This window comes from Sinocyclocheilus rhinocerous, unplaced genomic scaffold, assembly GCF_001515625.1.
Source record: "Sinocyclocheilus rhinocerous isolate Xijiao unplaced genomic scaffold, SAMN03320098_v1.1 scaffold940, whole genome shotgun sequence".
Taxonomy (NCBI): Eukaryota; Metazoa; Chordata; class Actinopteri; order Cypriniformes; family Cyprinidae; genus Sinocyclocheilus; species Sinocyclocheilus rhinocerous.
Genome location: NW_015670976.1, coordinates 520769 through 532408, shown reverse-complemented (window position 1 = coordinate 532408; position 11640 = coordinate 520769). Strand labels below are relative to the sequence as shown.

General features: G+C 35.9%; 1 protein-coding gene across 3 annotated transcripts in view; it reads right to left on the bottom strand.

Moving 5' to 3' along the window:
- The window catches only part of wdr37 (WD repeat domain 37), a 59556-nt gene that overhangs the window by 15839 nt on the left and 32077 nt on the right, over positions 1 to 11640 (bottom strand). For all 3 annotated transcript variants that reach the window (XM_016546329.1, XM_016546331.1, XM_016546330.1), the window contains 6 exons: positions 6667 to 6802; positions 5181 to 5252; positions 5032 to 5076; positions 3472 to 3548; positions 1778 to 2012; positions 1500 to 1641 (listed from right to left, as the gene is read on the bottom strand). In XM_016546329.1, the coding sequence (XP_016401815.1) occupies positions 1500 to 1641; positions 1778 to 2012; positions 3472 to 3548; positions 5032 to 5076; positions 5181 to 5252; positions 6667 to 6802 (707 nt within the window). The remainder of the gene's footprint in view (positions 1 to 1499; positions 1642 to 1777; positions 2013 to 3471; positions 3549 to 5031; positions 5077 to 5180; positions 5253 to 6666; positions 6803 to 11640) is intronic.

Below are 11640 nucleotides of genomic sequence, written 5' to 3'. Positions count from 1 at the left end.
GTTTAATGAGGCTCAGAGGTGGCATGAGTGCAATTAAATTCATTCATTCATGTGGAGATTAATGTTTTAAACATACAATTTTGAATACAGAAATATGATTCAAATAACTGAAATTATACACTAAAAATGAAACTAAATCCGCCAGCAGGTGGCGGCAAGTCACTGATTTTATCACTGAATCATTCAGTCTTTATGAACTGACAGAAATCCGTCGTAGCGACGAGAGTACCTTAGCAACCACATAGCAACACCCACAAAATCCTAGTATCATGACAACAACATTTGTTACTTTTTCTTATAATTAATTGACAATAAATAAACTAAAAATATTCATCACTGTTATTTTAGGTATTATTTATATACTATTATAACTTCTTTTTTTTTTCAGTATAGTTTTAGTAATTTTAGTACTTTAACTTAACATATTTCGGTTAATTGCCAAGGCAACATTTCTCATTTTATTTATTTTTTTTAATTCAAGCTTTTTTTATCTAATATTTCATTTCATTTCAGCTTTATTTCAACCATTTTTAATAGTTTTAGTTAAAAATAGCCATTTAATTTTTTCAGTTTTTGTTTTAGATTTCTATTTAGCTTTCATATAATATTTCAGTTTTAGTAATTTCAGTACTTCGACTAACTTTTTCTTTCAGTTAGCTGCCAAGGCAACATTTTCATTTATGTTATTTATTTATTTATCTAATATTAAATTTTATTTCTGCTTTATTTCAGTAACAAAAATCCTATTTTTTAGTTGTAGTTAACAATATCACTGGTCACTGATTTATCAGCCATAATTATTTCTTCTCAGTCATGAAATAGTATTTTTATATTTTGCATTATTTGATTAAGAATACATTTTGTTGTCTCTACTAGATAATTCATATTAAGGCTGTGCAAAAAATCGACCCAAGCTACACAAAATTGCATTCAAAATCGGCAATGAATCGCCTGCGATTTTGAACGCGATTTTGTGTAGCTTGTCAGTGATCTACGGCTCTGTGTAGTAAATGCCACTCCATCTGAAAGCACGTGCTGGAGATTTACTACTAATCACCAGAAGCGGCTTTACTGACGAGATGCGCATGAAAATCGCATTTGATTTTTTGCCCAGCCCTAATTCATATTTAATATAGATTTGTTAAAGTGTCACTTTCAAAAACACAGGCTTCAGCCTCACACTAAAACACTGCCAGGCACACAACTGTTGAGACCCTTACAGATTTTGTCCGTTATATTCTCGCTTCGGTGATGCAACATCAAAAATGTCTTGCCACACCGAGTTCTGGAGTTATGATAATAAAGTCTTTTGGCTTCCTAGCTAAATTTTAGTAAGTTGCTAGCACTGTTAGTCACTGATCTTGACTTTAGAAGAGCTTTTGCATCACTTTAATTTCATTTTTACTCTCATTTGGCACTTGGCAAGTGTTAATTTTGTATCATATTTTATGTAGACAGTGAAATGTCTGGCATGTAAGAATCGAGATCATGTGACTTACTCGGTGTGGCCCTGGAAGACATTCACTGAGTGGATGGAGGGATCTCTGAAGTCCCACAGACGGAAGGTGGTGTCCCTGGATGAGGTCACCACCAGACGCTGGGTGGGATGAGTACAGCAGTGGGTCAACTCTTGATCGTGACCTGCAAACTCACACACACACACACACACACACACGTGTAAATCAGAGCTATGTGACCCTAAAACCCTGGCAAAGGAAACCAAGAAAGCCACAAAAGCAACCGGTTTAGCAGTGGAGAAGAGCGGTGGCTGGTTTACCTGTGAGGGCGTGCACCAGCTCTGAGGTTTCTACATCATAGAGGTTGGCGGCTCTATCCCAGGATGCAGTGACCACCTGCTTTCCTCCCACCAGCCAATCAGCTGCTATCACCACACCCTGGTGGCTCTTCAAGGTCGTTGTGGCGATACGGATAGTGGGGCATTCATTGGGCCCATCTGCCTCCCCATCGGCCTCATCTTTATCAGAGAAGTCCACGTCATCGTCCAGCGAGGCCTGATTCACAGAAGAAAAAAAAGAGTCATGAAATGAAGGTATGTAAAGCTAATTCAGACTTTGAAATAATATATTAATAAATAATATAATAACTAATATATCAAATTATGCGTTTACAGCCATTTACTGAACATTGTAATGCTACACCATGTAACTTTTGGGTGAAAACCGGATGTGTTTCAGTATTTTGGATCAGTGCAGTCGGTCTTAAAGGGACAGCAGCCTAATAAACTTGCTGCTGTCTGTGTCATTAATGTTAACCAAATAACAAAGGACAGAGAAAAATCACTTTTGGATCTTTAATAAGAATTAGAGATCGACCGATATATCGATTTACCGATATTTTTCCCGATATTTAAGCATTTTACCATAATCGGATATCGGTTTTGTAATATCTGATTCACCAATAAACGCCGCCATGTTGTGGGTGTTTTGAGAATTGCGCGCAGGATCGCCATTGCAACGTGTCTGAGGGGAGAGGAGACAACAAAAACGACATGGTGCAGGTTTGATTTGCTGTAGTTAGTAAACTTTATTTAACATAACAGCCATTTATGCACAAATTAGATGCATTACATAAATGCCTGATATGTAGTTTATGCAGCTTGGCTCTAAGAAATAGAGACCAACTCACGGAGTCATGTAAAATAATCCGTCAAGTCCTGTCCCAATAAAGACGTAACTTTGCCTGAATTAAATATGCAGCCATGAATGAGCGCATGTTGGAGATAAAAGCGCTTAATTGAATTCTCTCTCTGTTGTCTATGCTTATCGTTAGTCTCGTGAAGTCGGAGTCACGTAGATAATCCGTCAAGATCCTCTCCCAATAAAGACGTAATTTTGCATGAGTTAAATATTACAGCCATGAATGAGCGCATGTTGGAAATAAAAGCGCTGAATTTAATTCTCTCTCTGTTGTATATTTGCTCATCATTAGTCTCGTGAAGCCGCTTTCATATTGCTGTTCACTCACCGGGTTGAAATAAGTTTTCATGATATATTAATAGGGCTGCACGATAAATCGCATGCGATATTTAACGCGCATCTTGTCAGTAAAGCCGGTTCTTTAATCAGCGGTAAATCTCCATCACCTGCGGGCTTTCACATGGAGCAGCATTAACTACACAGAGCCGTTGTTCACTGACAAGCTGCGCAAAACCACGATCATATTTTGCGCATGTTTTGCGCAGCTTGTCGGTGAACAACGGCTCTGTGTAGTTAATGCTGCAGCCCTATATATTAAAAAACAACAAACCTTTTTTTTGTTTTTGTCTTTCAAATAACATGCACTTATAAATTGTCCACAAAAATTGCTAATAAATTATACTGATTTCAGCATTCATGTTGACTTTTTGCATTAGCAAGACACCTGGATGAGAGACGATGCATCGGAGAAGCATCATTACATAAAAAGGACACAGAAATATGAAAGTGTGAGTGTGTGTGTTTTAACACTCACACTGATGTCTGCTGGGGGCTGAGGAAGCGGCAGCTGTACCATGTAACGCCAGATGTGTGCCGTCTGGTCCCCGGATGCTGTCAGCAAAACAAACACAGATGGAGCAGTATAAAAAAAAAGGACAGTCATCTATCAAATCACATTTAAAAGCATCTGACAGGTGGGGGGAGAGATACAAATAGAGACATGAAAAAAAGATTTATTATTCAGTCTAAAATAAATATTAAAAGGCAATATAGCCTTCAGTCACGGGATAAATGAAACCTCATTAACAGATTCACAGTAAGAGATGTGATTCCTGCATCAGCAACTGCTCACATACATGCAGACTTTAGTGTGTAATAACGGTTTATAATCATGCATCAGCAACAAGTTAGTTAAAGGGGTCATATGATGCTTTTTTAAAGATCATTATTTTGTGTATTTGGTGTAACAGAATATGTTGACATGCTTTAATGTTCAAAAAACACATTATTTTTCAAATACTGTACATTATTATAGGTCCTCTATGCCCCGCCTCTCTCAAACGCTTCGTTTTCTACAAAGCCCCCTCCTTTGACAAGCGCAGTCCGCTCTGATTGGCCAGCTGACCCAGTGCACTGTGATTGGCCGAACACCACAAGCACCTGTCGGAAATGTAACGCCCCTTACCATAATCGCGAGCTTCAAGCTTTCAAAATAAATATCAAGACAGTTAATAATGTCATTAGTTTTACCATCAGTTCAAGCCCGAAAGGACAACAGAGTCGCGTGACAGACACAGTGAGGAAGCTGGTATGTGTTTGCAGTACACAAGCCACGGTTAATCCGCATTACCTCCTCTCCTAGGTTCACGAAACGGTCGTCCATAAAATGCATTGCTGTTCTGTTGTAAGTGATCCAAATAAAGTGCTTTTGCTTTCGCACTGAAACACACAGCGTCTCCCTGACATGCTGCTTCAACACTAACTGCGGTTACTGACACCATGCCTTCTTTCTTTGCGTGCACATTTGCGGCGGGATTATGCAAATATTTCCACATAGTGGGGTAGATATGTGGGGGCGTGTTAGAATGAGCCGTTTTAGGGGGGCGTGGCAGAGTCTTAACTTTGATAAAGAATATCTCTTTGGTTTTGAGACTTTAGTCTTTGCAACTTCAGGGATCTTATCTATGCACAATCAGCTTGTAACACTCCAAAGAGAAAGGAAAACTTGAAATCGCATCATATGACCCCTTTAATGGAAATTACTCTATTTGCTTTCATAATAAATGTCCCTGATAAAGCGGTGTATGCTTAATTGATGCATAATATTCTCAAAATTAGTGATTCACCGAAACCAAAAGTAAAGTTTCATTTAGCCGAAAACCGAAGCTAAATATTAATAGTATTCAATAATCAATTGGAAAGTAGGCGCAATACAAGTGATGTTTAGTGACGTTTTGTTCCCTTATCAGCTGAAAACAGCAAAGACTAAAAGACCACGGTTCATCAAAATGAAGATCCATTAAAAACGGGAAATCTACACTGTTATTGTTTCACATGGAAGTGTGTAAAACCCATTGAACGTGTTGTTGTATACCTGTAAGCGCCATCTGCTCTGTGGGGTGGAACTTAATGGAGTTGACTGCAAGAAAACAAAATAACAAAGCATGTCAAATATGAAGATTCCAATCTCAATATGTAAGTTTACAAAACTAACACCAGAGTTACAGGCACAAATCTTCACACCTGATCCAGCGTGACCAGCATATTTTAGCAGGCACTTTCCAGTCTCAATACTCCACAGCATGGAGCAGTGATCTAAAGAATGAAGAATGATAGAATGATTCCTGAAAATTCAGCTTTGCAATCACAGGAATAAAAGGCAGTTTAAAATATATCCATAAACAAAATTGTTGTAATAAAATATTTTACAACATTACTGTTTCTACAAATAAATGCAGCCTTGCTAAGCATAAAAAGACATAAGAGAGCATAAAGACAGACTTTTGAACAGCAGTGTATTAGTGTATGATTTGCAACTTGAGCAAAGGGCATGTCAAAATTTAGGGCATGTCTAAATACAATTTAAGATTTGTGATTTGTATCGGCAATAAAACATTAAATAAACATAAAACAAAAAGTCAGAATGGGTAACTTTTCATTGAAAAAAAAATGTAATAAAAAAACAAAAACGACTTTCGAAAAATGTCCATGTCAAAAAAACGGTCATAAAATATTATAAATTAATTTTTTAAGCTTTCACTGACATACATTTTAAAACCAACATCTTAGCTACCAAAAATGTATTCATTTTCAAGATTTTAACCCTTTAAAATGTCAGTCTGTTTACATAATGGCACTGTTTTTTGTTTTTTTTCCTCCATATACAATTTTTTGTTATTATTGTTATTATTATTATTATTATTACAGTTTTGGATATGCCAATAATAAACAACAAAAACTACCACTCTCTCACACACAAATTTCTCAGTAAACGCATACAAATCATAATTCACAGTACACCCACCCAATTATAATTTCATAATTTTCAAAATTCAATATGCCTTTTTTAGTATTAGCTCCATAGGCCAAAAATTTAAAATAGTACAAAGTCTGAAGCTTTGCCAAAAGAATTTTGAAAGCCGAGGAATGCATAATCTTATGCTTATATGGCACTGGGATTATGCATTATTTTTTTAATGGGTTTAAATAAGGACATTTTTGTTATTCAGGTCCTAGTGTAAAATTTTTTTAACCTAGTGTAAAATAGATTTATGAAAAGGAAATAAGTGTGATATTAAGATTCTAATAAAAATACAGTCTTTTTGACTATTTATCAGAATCAGAATTAGCTTTATTCGCCAGGTGTGCGCAAACACACTAGGAATTTGTTGTTGTTGTTGTTTTTTAGTTTTTTTAAGGTGCTCCTGGTACATACACACATGCATACACACATGCATACATACATACACATCTGACATGAGAACAGAAAAAACATTTAAATAGTAAGACTTAACAAAAAATTATGTGTATGAATCTGGAACAGTAGATTTATGTACAGATTTGTACTCTATATAGAACTGTATAAATAAAGAGATATCCATATGTATTTACATAATACTTGAGAAAAAGGCAATAATTAATGCTGTTTGGATTAATCAGGACAGGGCAAAAAAACTCTTGATTGAAACAAAAATAATGGGTAAGGTAAGTGTGCCTGTGGCAGATTTACCGGCTGAAGCTGTGCCTAGAACCAGCGGCTGAACCCGAGTCACAGCCAGGTCCCATATCCCATCCCGGTGTCCCACGTACTCCTTGACCAGCTGACACACTGCACGAGACGTGGTGGCTTTGAAACTGGACACAATCTGAGGAGCAGACAGGAGAGTGAGCATTGGGTCAGAGGTTCACACACACACACACACACACACAGATCTAACTACAGAGCGACAGTAAGCAGCGCAGAAGCATGGGGAATCAATACTCAAACCATACATGACCGTAACACCTCTACACTTATGACACACGTCATGTGGTTACACTGCTGGATTGTATGAACACACTGCATTCAGTCATACAGTCTCGCAAACAAGATCAAGGTCTATGAAAGGAGAGCGTAGTCAATACTTCTGAAATGAGAACGTTTCAATTAAAACGCCCTAACAAACAAAAATAAGCACAGAATTCAAATACCATTAAAATATATAGAAGCTGACAAAACATGACTAAATTCATGATTGATTCACAAAAAAAAAAGTTGGCAAATTGTACAAAAAAAAAAATGCATGTAAATAAATCTGAAAAAGGAAAGAAGCTGAGCTGAGAGAGCAAGGTGGCCAATGGCTGTTATGGTGTATATAGTAGATATATCATACAATACAATGGCAGTATATGGCACATTCAAAAAAAGTGCACATTATTTATTTAAAATCCAATGAAAGAACTCTAATAACAGAAAATGTGCATTACAGAATGGATCTGTGTAACACACAACCGCTCCTGGTGAACTCCTTTGCATGTTAGAACGAATTTAGAACGGATTAAAAGTTTCAAAAGTTTGGGGTCTGTAATATGTTTGTGAAAGAAGTCTCTCCTGCTCACAAAGGCTGCATTTATATGATCAAAACCACAGTACAAACAGTAATCATTTTCAATTTTACAAGTATTTTACAAGTATTATGATTTAAAATAACTGTTTTCTATTTTAATATATATTAATATGCATATGCAATTCAGTGATACGTTATTTTTCAGAAACCATTCAAAATATGCTCATTTGATGCTCAAGAAACATTTATAATTATTAACAGTGTTGAAAATAGTTGTTCTGCTTAGTATTTTTGTGGAAAGTCTGATGCATTTTTTTCAGGATTCTCTGATGAATAGAAATGTCAAAAATGTGCATTACAGAATGGATCTGTGTAACACACAACCGCTCCTGGTGAACTCCTTTGCATGTTAGAACGAATTTAGAACGGATTAAAAGTTTCAAAAGTTTGGGGTCTGTAATATGTTTGTGAAAGAAGTCTCTCCTGCTCACAAAGGCTGCATTTATATGATCAAAACCACAGTACAAACAGTAATCATTTTCAATTTTACAAGTATTTTACAAGTATTATGATTTAAAATAACTGTTTTCTATTTTAATATATATTAATATGCATATGCAATTCAGTGATACGTTATTTTTCAGAAACCATTCAAAATATGCTCATTTGATGCTCAAGAAACATTTATAATTATTAACAGTGTTGAAAATAGTTGTGCTGCTTAGTATTTTTGTGGAAAGTCTGATGCATTTTTTTCAGGATTCTCTGATGAATAGAAATATCAAAAGAACAGCATTTATTTGAAATAAAGTAACACTTTTATTTAACAAGGATGCATTAAATTAATAAGAACCTAGCAGGTGACAGTAAAGACATTCATAATATTTCAAAAGATCGGTATTAAAAATGTATATAATAAGAGTAGTTTATATCAATATATCACTCATTTAAACTTTGCAGATCATTTGGCATTTAGATCTTTTAACAGGTTCAGTTTGTGACTTAAAATAAACACAGAAATGCCCCCTCTGAAAAACATCAGATAGTTTGTTTTTACAATTCACGGTTGCACAACTGTAAATTGTCAAATATCTGATCTGGTAAGCGATAAAAATACTGTACAGTAATCTTTACTTGCTACCTACAGTGATGATAGCAACAAAAGTTGACATTTAATACAAAAATAAAATGCTGTAATATTTAGGGATGCACAATATATCAGTGACCCTTTTATGTCTTTATAATGGGAAGCATGACAAATTCTAAAACTTCAATAGAACCTAAAACTAAAATTCAAAACTTAAAATTAACTTAAAACTCTGAATCCCATTTTAAACAGTAATGTGATCCAAGTTATACAGTATAGAGTAATAAAGTATAGCATAACATAAAATCATGAAAATTGGTATCGGCCATCATTTCTATATCTGTGCATCCCTAGTAGTATCTATAAAAGCAATGCTCAGAATGAAGAAGTATTGAGGTACATTGTCCAAACTTTAACAAATGTTTTGGCATCACAGGACGCAAACGACTTCTATAAAGCAATGGACTGAGGAAGGTGTGCAAGCATGTCAATATGCAGCCTAACCACTACTAAGCACTGCTGAGCCTGAAATTCCACTGGAGGTAAGAGCAAACACAGCAAGCACAATGAGCCCTCATCTCAGCACTGTGAAAATGCTCTGTAATATTCAAAAACAATATTATATAGTAACTGACCGAGCTCCTCATATACTGTAGAGTTCAATAAAACAAGTCCAAAGACAATTCCTTGAACTCTCATGTATAATATCCTTCAAAGTTCCATGGCACCAAATCCACAGGTTTTCATTCACAACTACATATGTAGCCTAATACATACAATCGCAATATTATGATTTTAAAAAAATCATGTTAACGATTACACCAGGGCTATTCAATCAGCTTCATTTAAAGGCAGAGTAAGTGATTTCTGGTAGCCAATGTTGATATTTGAAATCACCAAAACAAACACGCCCCTAAATTTCAAATGGTTTTCAACGGTCGTTTGACCTCTTTCTCGCGTCCAGTGTAGGCAGACTTTAGTTGTTGTAGACACGGTGTTACTCACCTACTGAGAAGAAACATAGCAACCTCGGCGTCCGATCGCAGGCCTCCGCTCCTTGAGTTCTCTCCAGCGCTGGAAAGCTGATCCGATATTTACACGGGTCCTACTTCTTGCCTTATCGTTCCGCAGACGTTTTCCTCTTTTGTTTTTTATCCGCCATCTCTATCTTTCTGTCGCTCGGCTCGGCTAATGTCCGTCCCATGCACTGAAAGCTCTCTCCTCCACATCATGAGTAGACACGCCCCTTATTGCTGATTGGCTACAAGTTTGTTTTACTATTCGACCCGAATCAGTTTTCTAAAGTGTTTTTGAAAAATCACATACCCTGCCTTTAAGGGTCGGATTATCGAACTGAAAATTCGAAGGGGGCCAAAGGGGTGGGTTGCTGTCCCGATTTCTTTCTATTGGGGGGGGGGCTAAAAAAATTAGAAATAAATTGAAATGCGTATTGAGCAGTCAGATGAACTAATATTACCAAGAGTAACATCTATAAAAGGTTAAAATTAGTGCTGTCAATTGATTAAAAAAAATTTATTAATCACACATTTTTCTGTAATTGTAATCAATCGCATATTAATATATTAATATTGTCACAATTTCACAATGAACCTCCAAATTAATGTAGAAACAACATAAAGATGGTATTAGGGATGTTCATTTCGGTTATTTCTCTTAACCGACAACCGTCGCTCGTTAACCGATTATTAACCGTTAACCGACAAGGTTATTTTAAATTAGAATTGAAATAAATTAGAAAGGATAAGCGGCTGTGACCCGTTAAAAATACTAACATTTGTTTTCCGGGGATTCATTTTACATGCGCGAAAAGCAGCAAACAATGATATATTTTTACTTAATAAATTAAGAAAACGAAAGAAAAAACTGTGCAACAAGTAGCCTATGCAGAGTTTTTGGTTCATTTTTGTTGTGCGTGAAAGGAAACCAAGATAATTTTTCTTTAGGCCTATTTTACAAAAGCACAAAGATTTGTTTTTATTGTGAATGTACACAAATAAAAGCAAACTTTTTACAATTCCGATTATCTTTATGACTAAAATGAGTAGTTGCTTCCTCTGTTAGAAGGAAAAAAATTCAAGTGATTACGGCGGCGCCGCCGCATGCGCTCACACAGTTAAACATTGCTACCTTGACAATGCAGCAGTGTTAATTTCGTTGACGAATAATTTTCGTCATAATTGTCGTCAACGACATTTTTTTCACCAATGACAACAAGACGATAACGAACTAAAACTCTTTTTGAATGACAAAAACTATGACGTAAATCTATTGACATTTTCGTCAACGAATAAAAACGAGACGAAAATGTTAGGTAGGGACGATTTGGGAAGAGATTCATTCAGAACGAATCTGCTGCGTGGTTCGGAGGTTAGATGCGTACATATGAACCGGCGGGACATAAGCTAAAATACACTTGCTGCACGTCGCATAAAACATTAAAAAATTTCAATATGTGGGAGTAAGAGAAAAGCAGACATATGGATAAATCTGACGACGCAAGAGAGAACTCAATTCAGTCCGGTTTTCTGAGCGCAAAAGCGCGTCTCACAGCGCGCGAGTACTCTTTCGCGTCGCATGAATGGAGAATTGCACACAAAATGATGTCGAATTGTCCGTTTTGGCGAATATTCACGTAAACACGGTTGATTACGTCTTAAGTGAACGTAAACAGTAAGGACAACGTGTCTCAGTACATTGCATCCATTGCAGCCGTGCATTAGGTTTTAAAGGGACAGCAGCCTAATTTAGCTGCTATTGTCCGAGTCACTGATGTTAATCAAGCAACAAAAGAAAGACAGAAAATCACGCATTGCTCTTGACTGAAAAACTTTAGTAGTCTTAAAGATTAATCTAAATTTATTTATAGAAATAAATATGTCTGCTTGAAATAATGAAGAATACGGTAAACAAGTTGCTATAAAGAATGCATAATTAGCCTATATAACCATTGGTATTTCATTAAAAAGAAGACCATGTTCTTGTTCTTTATGAGAAGTGGGTTTATTTAATTTTAACATAAAGGCATGTTGTGTGTCACCGCAGTTAAATC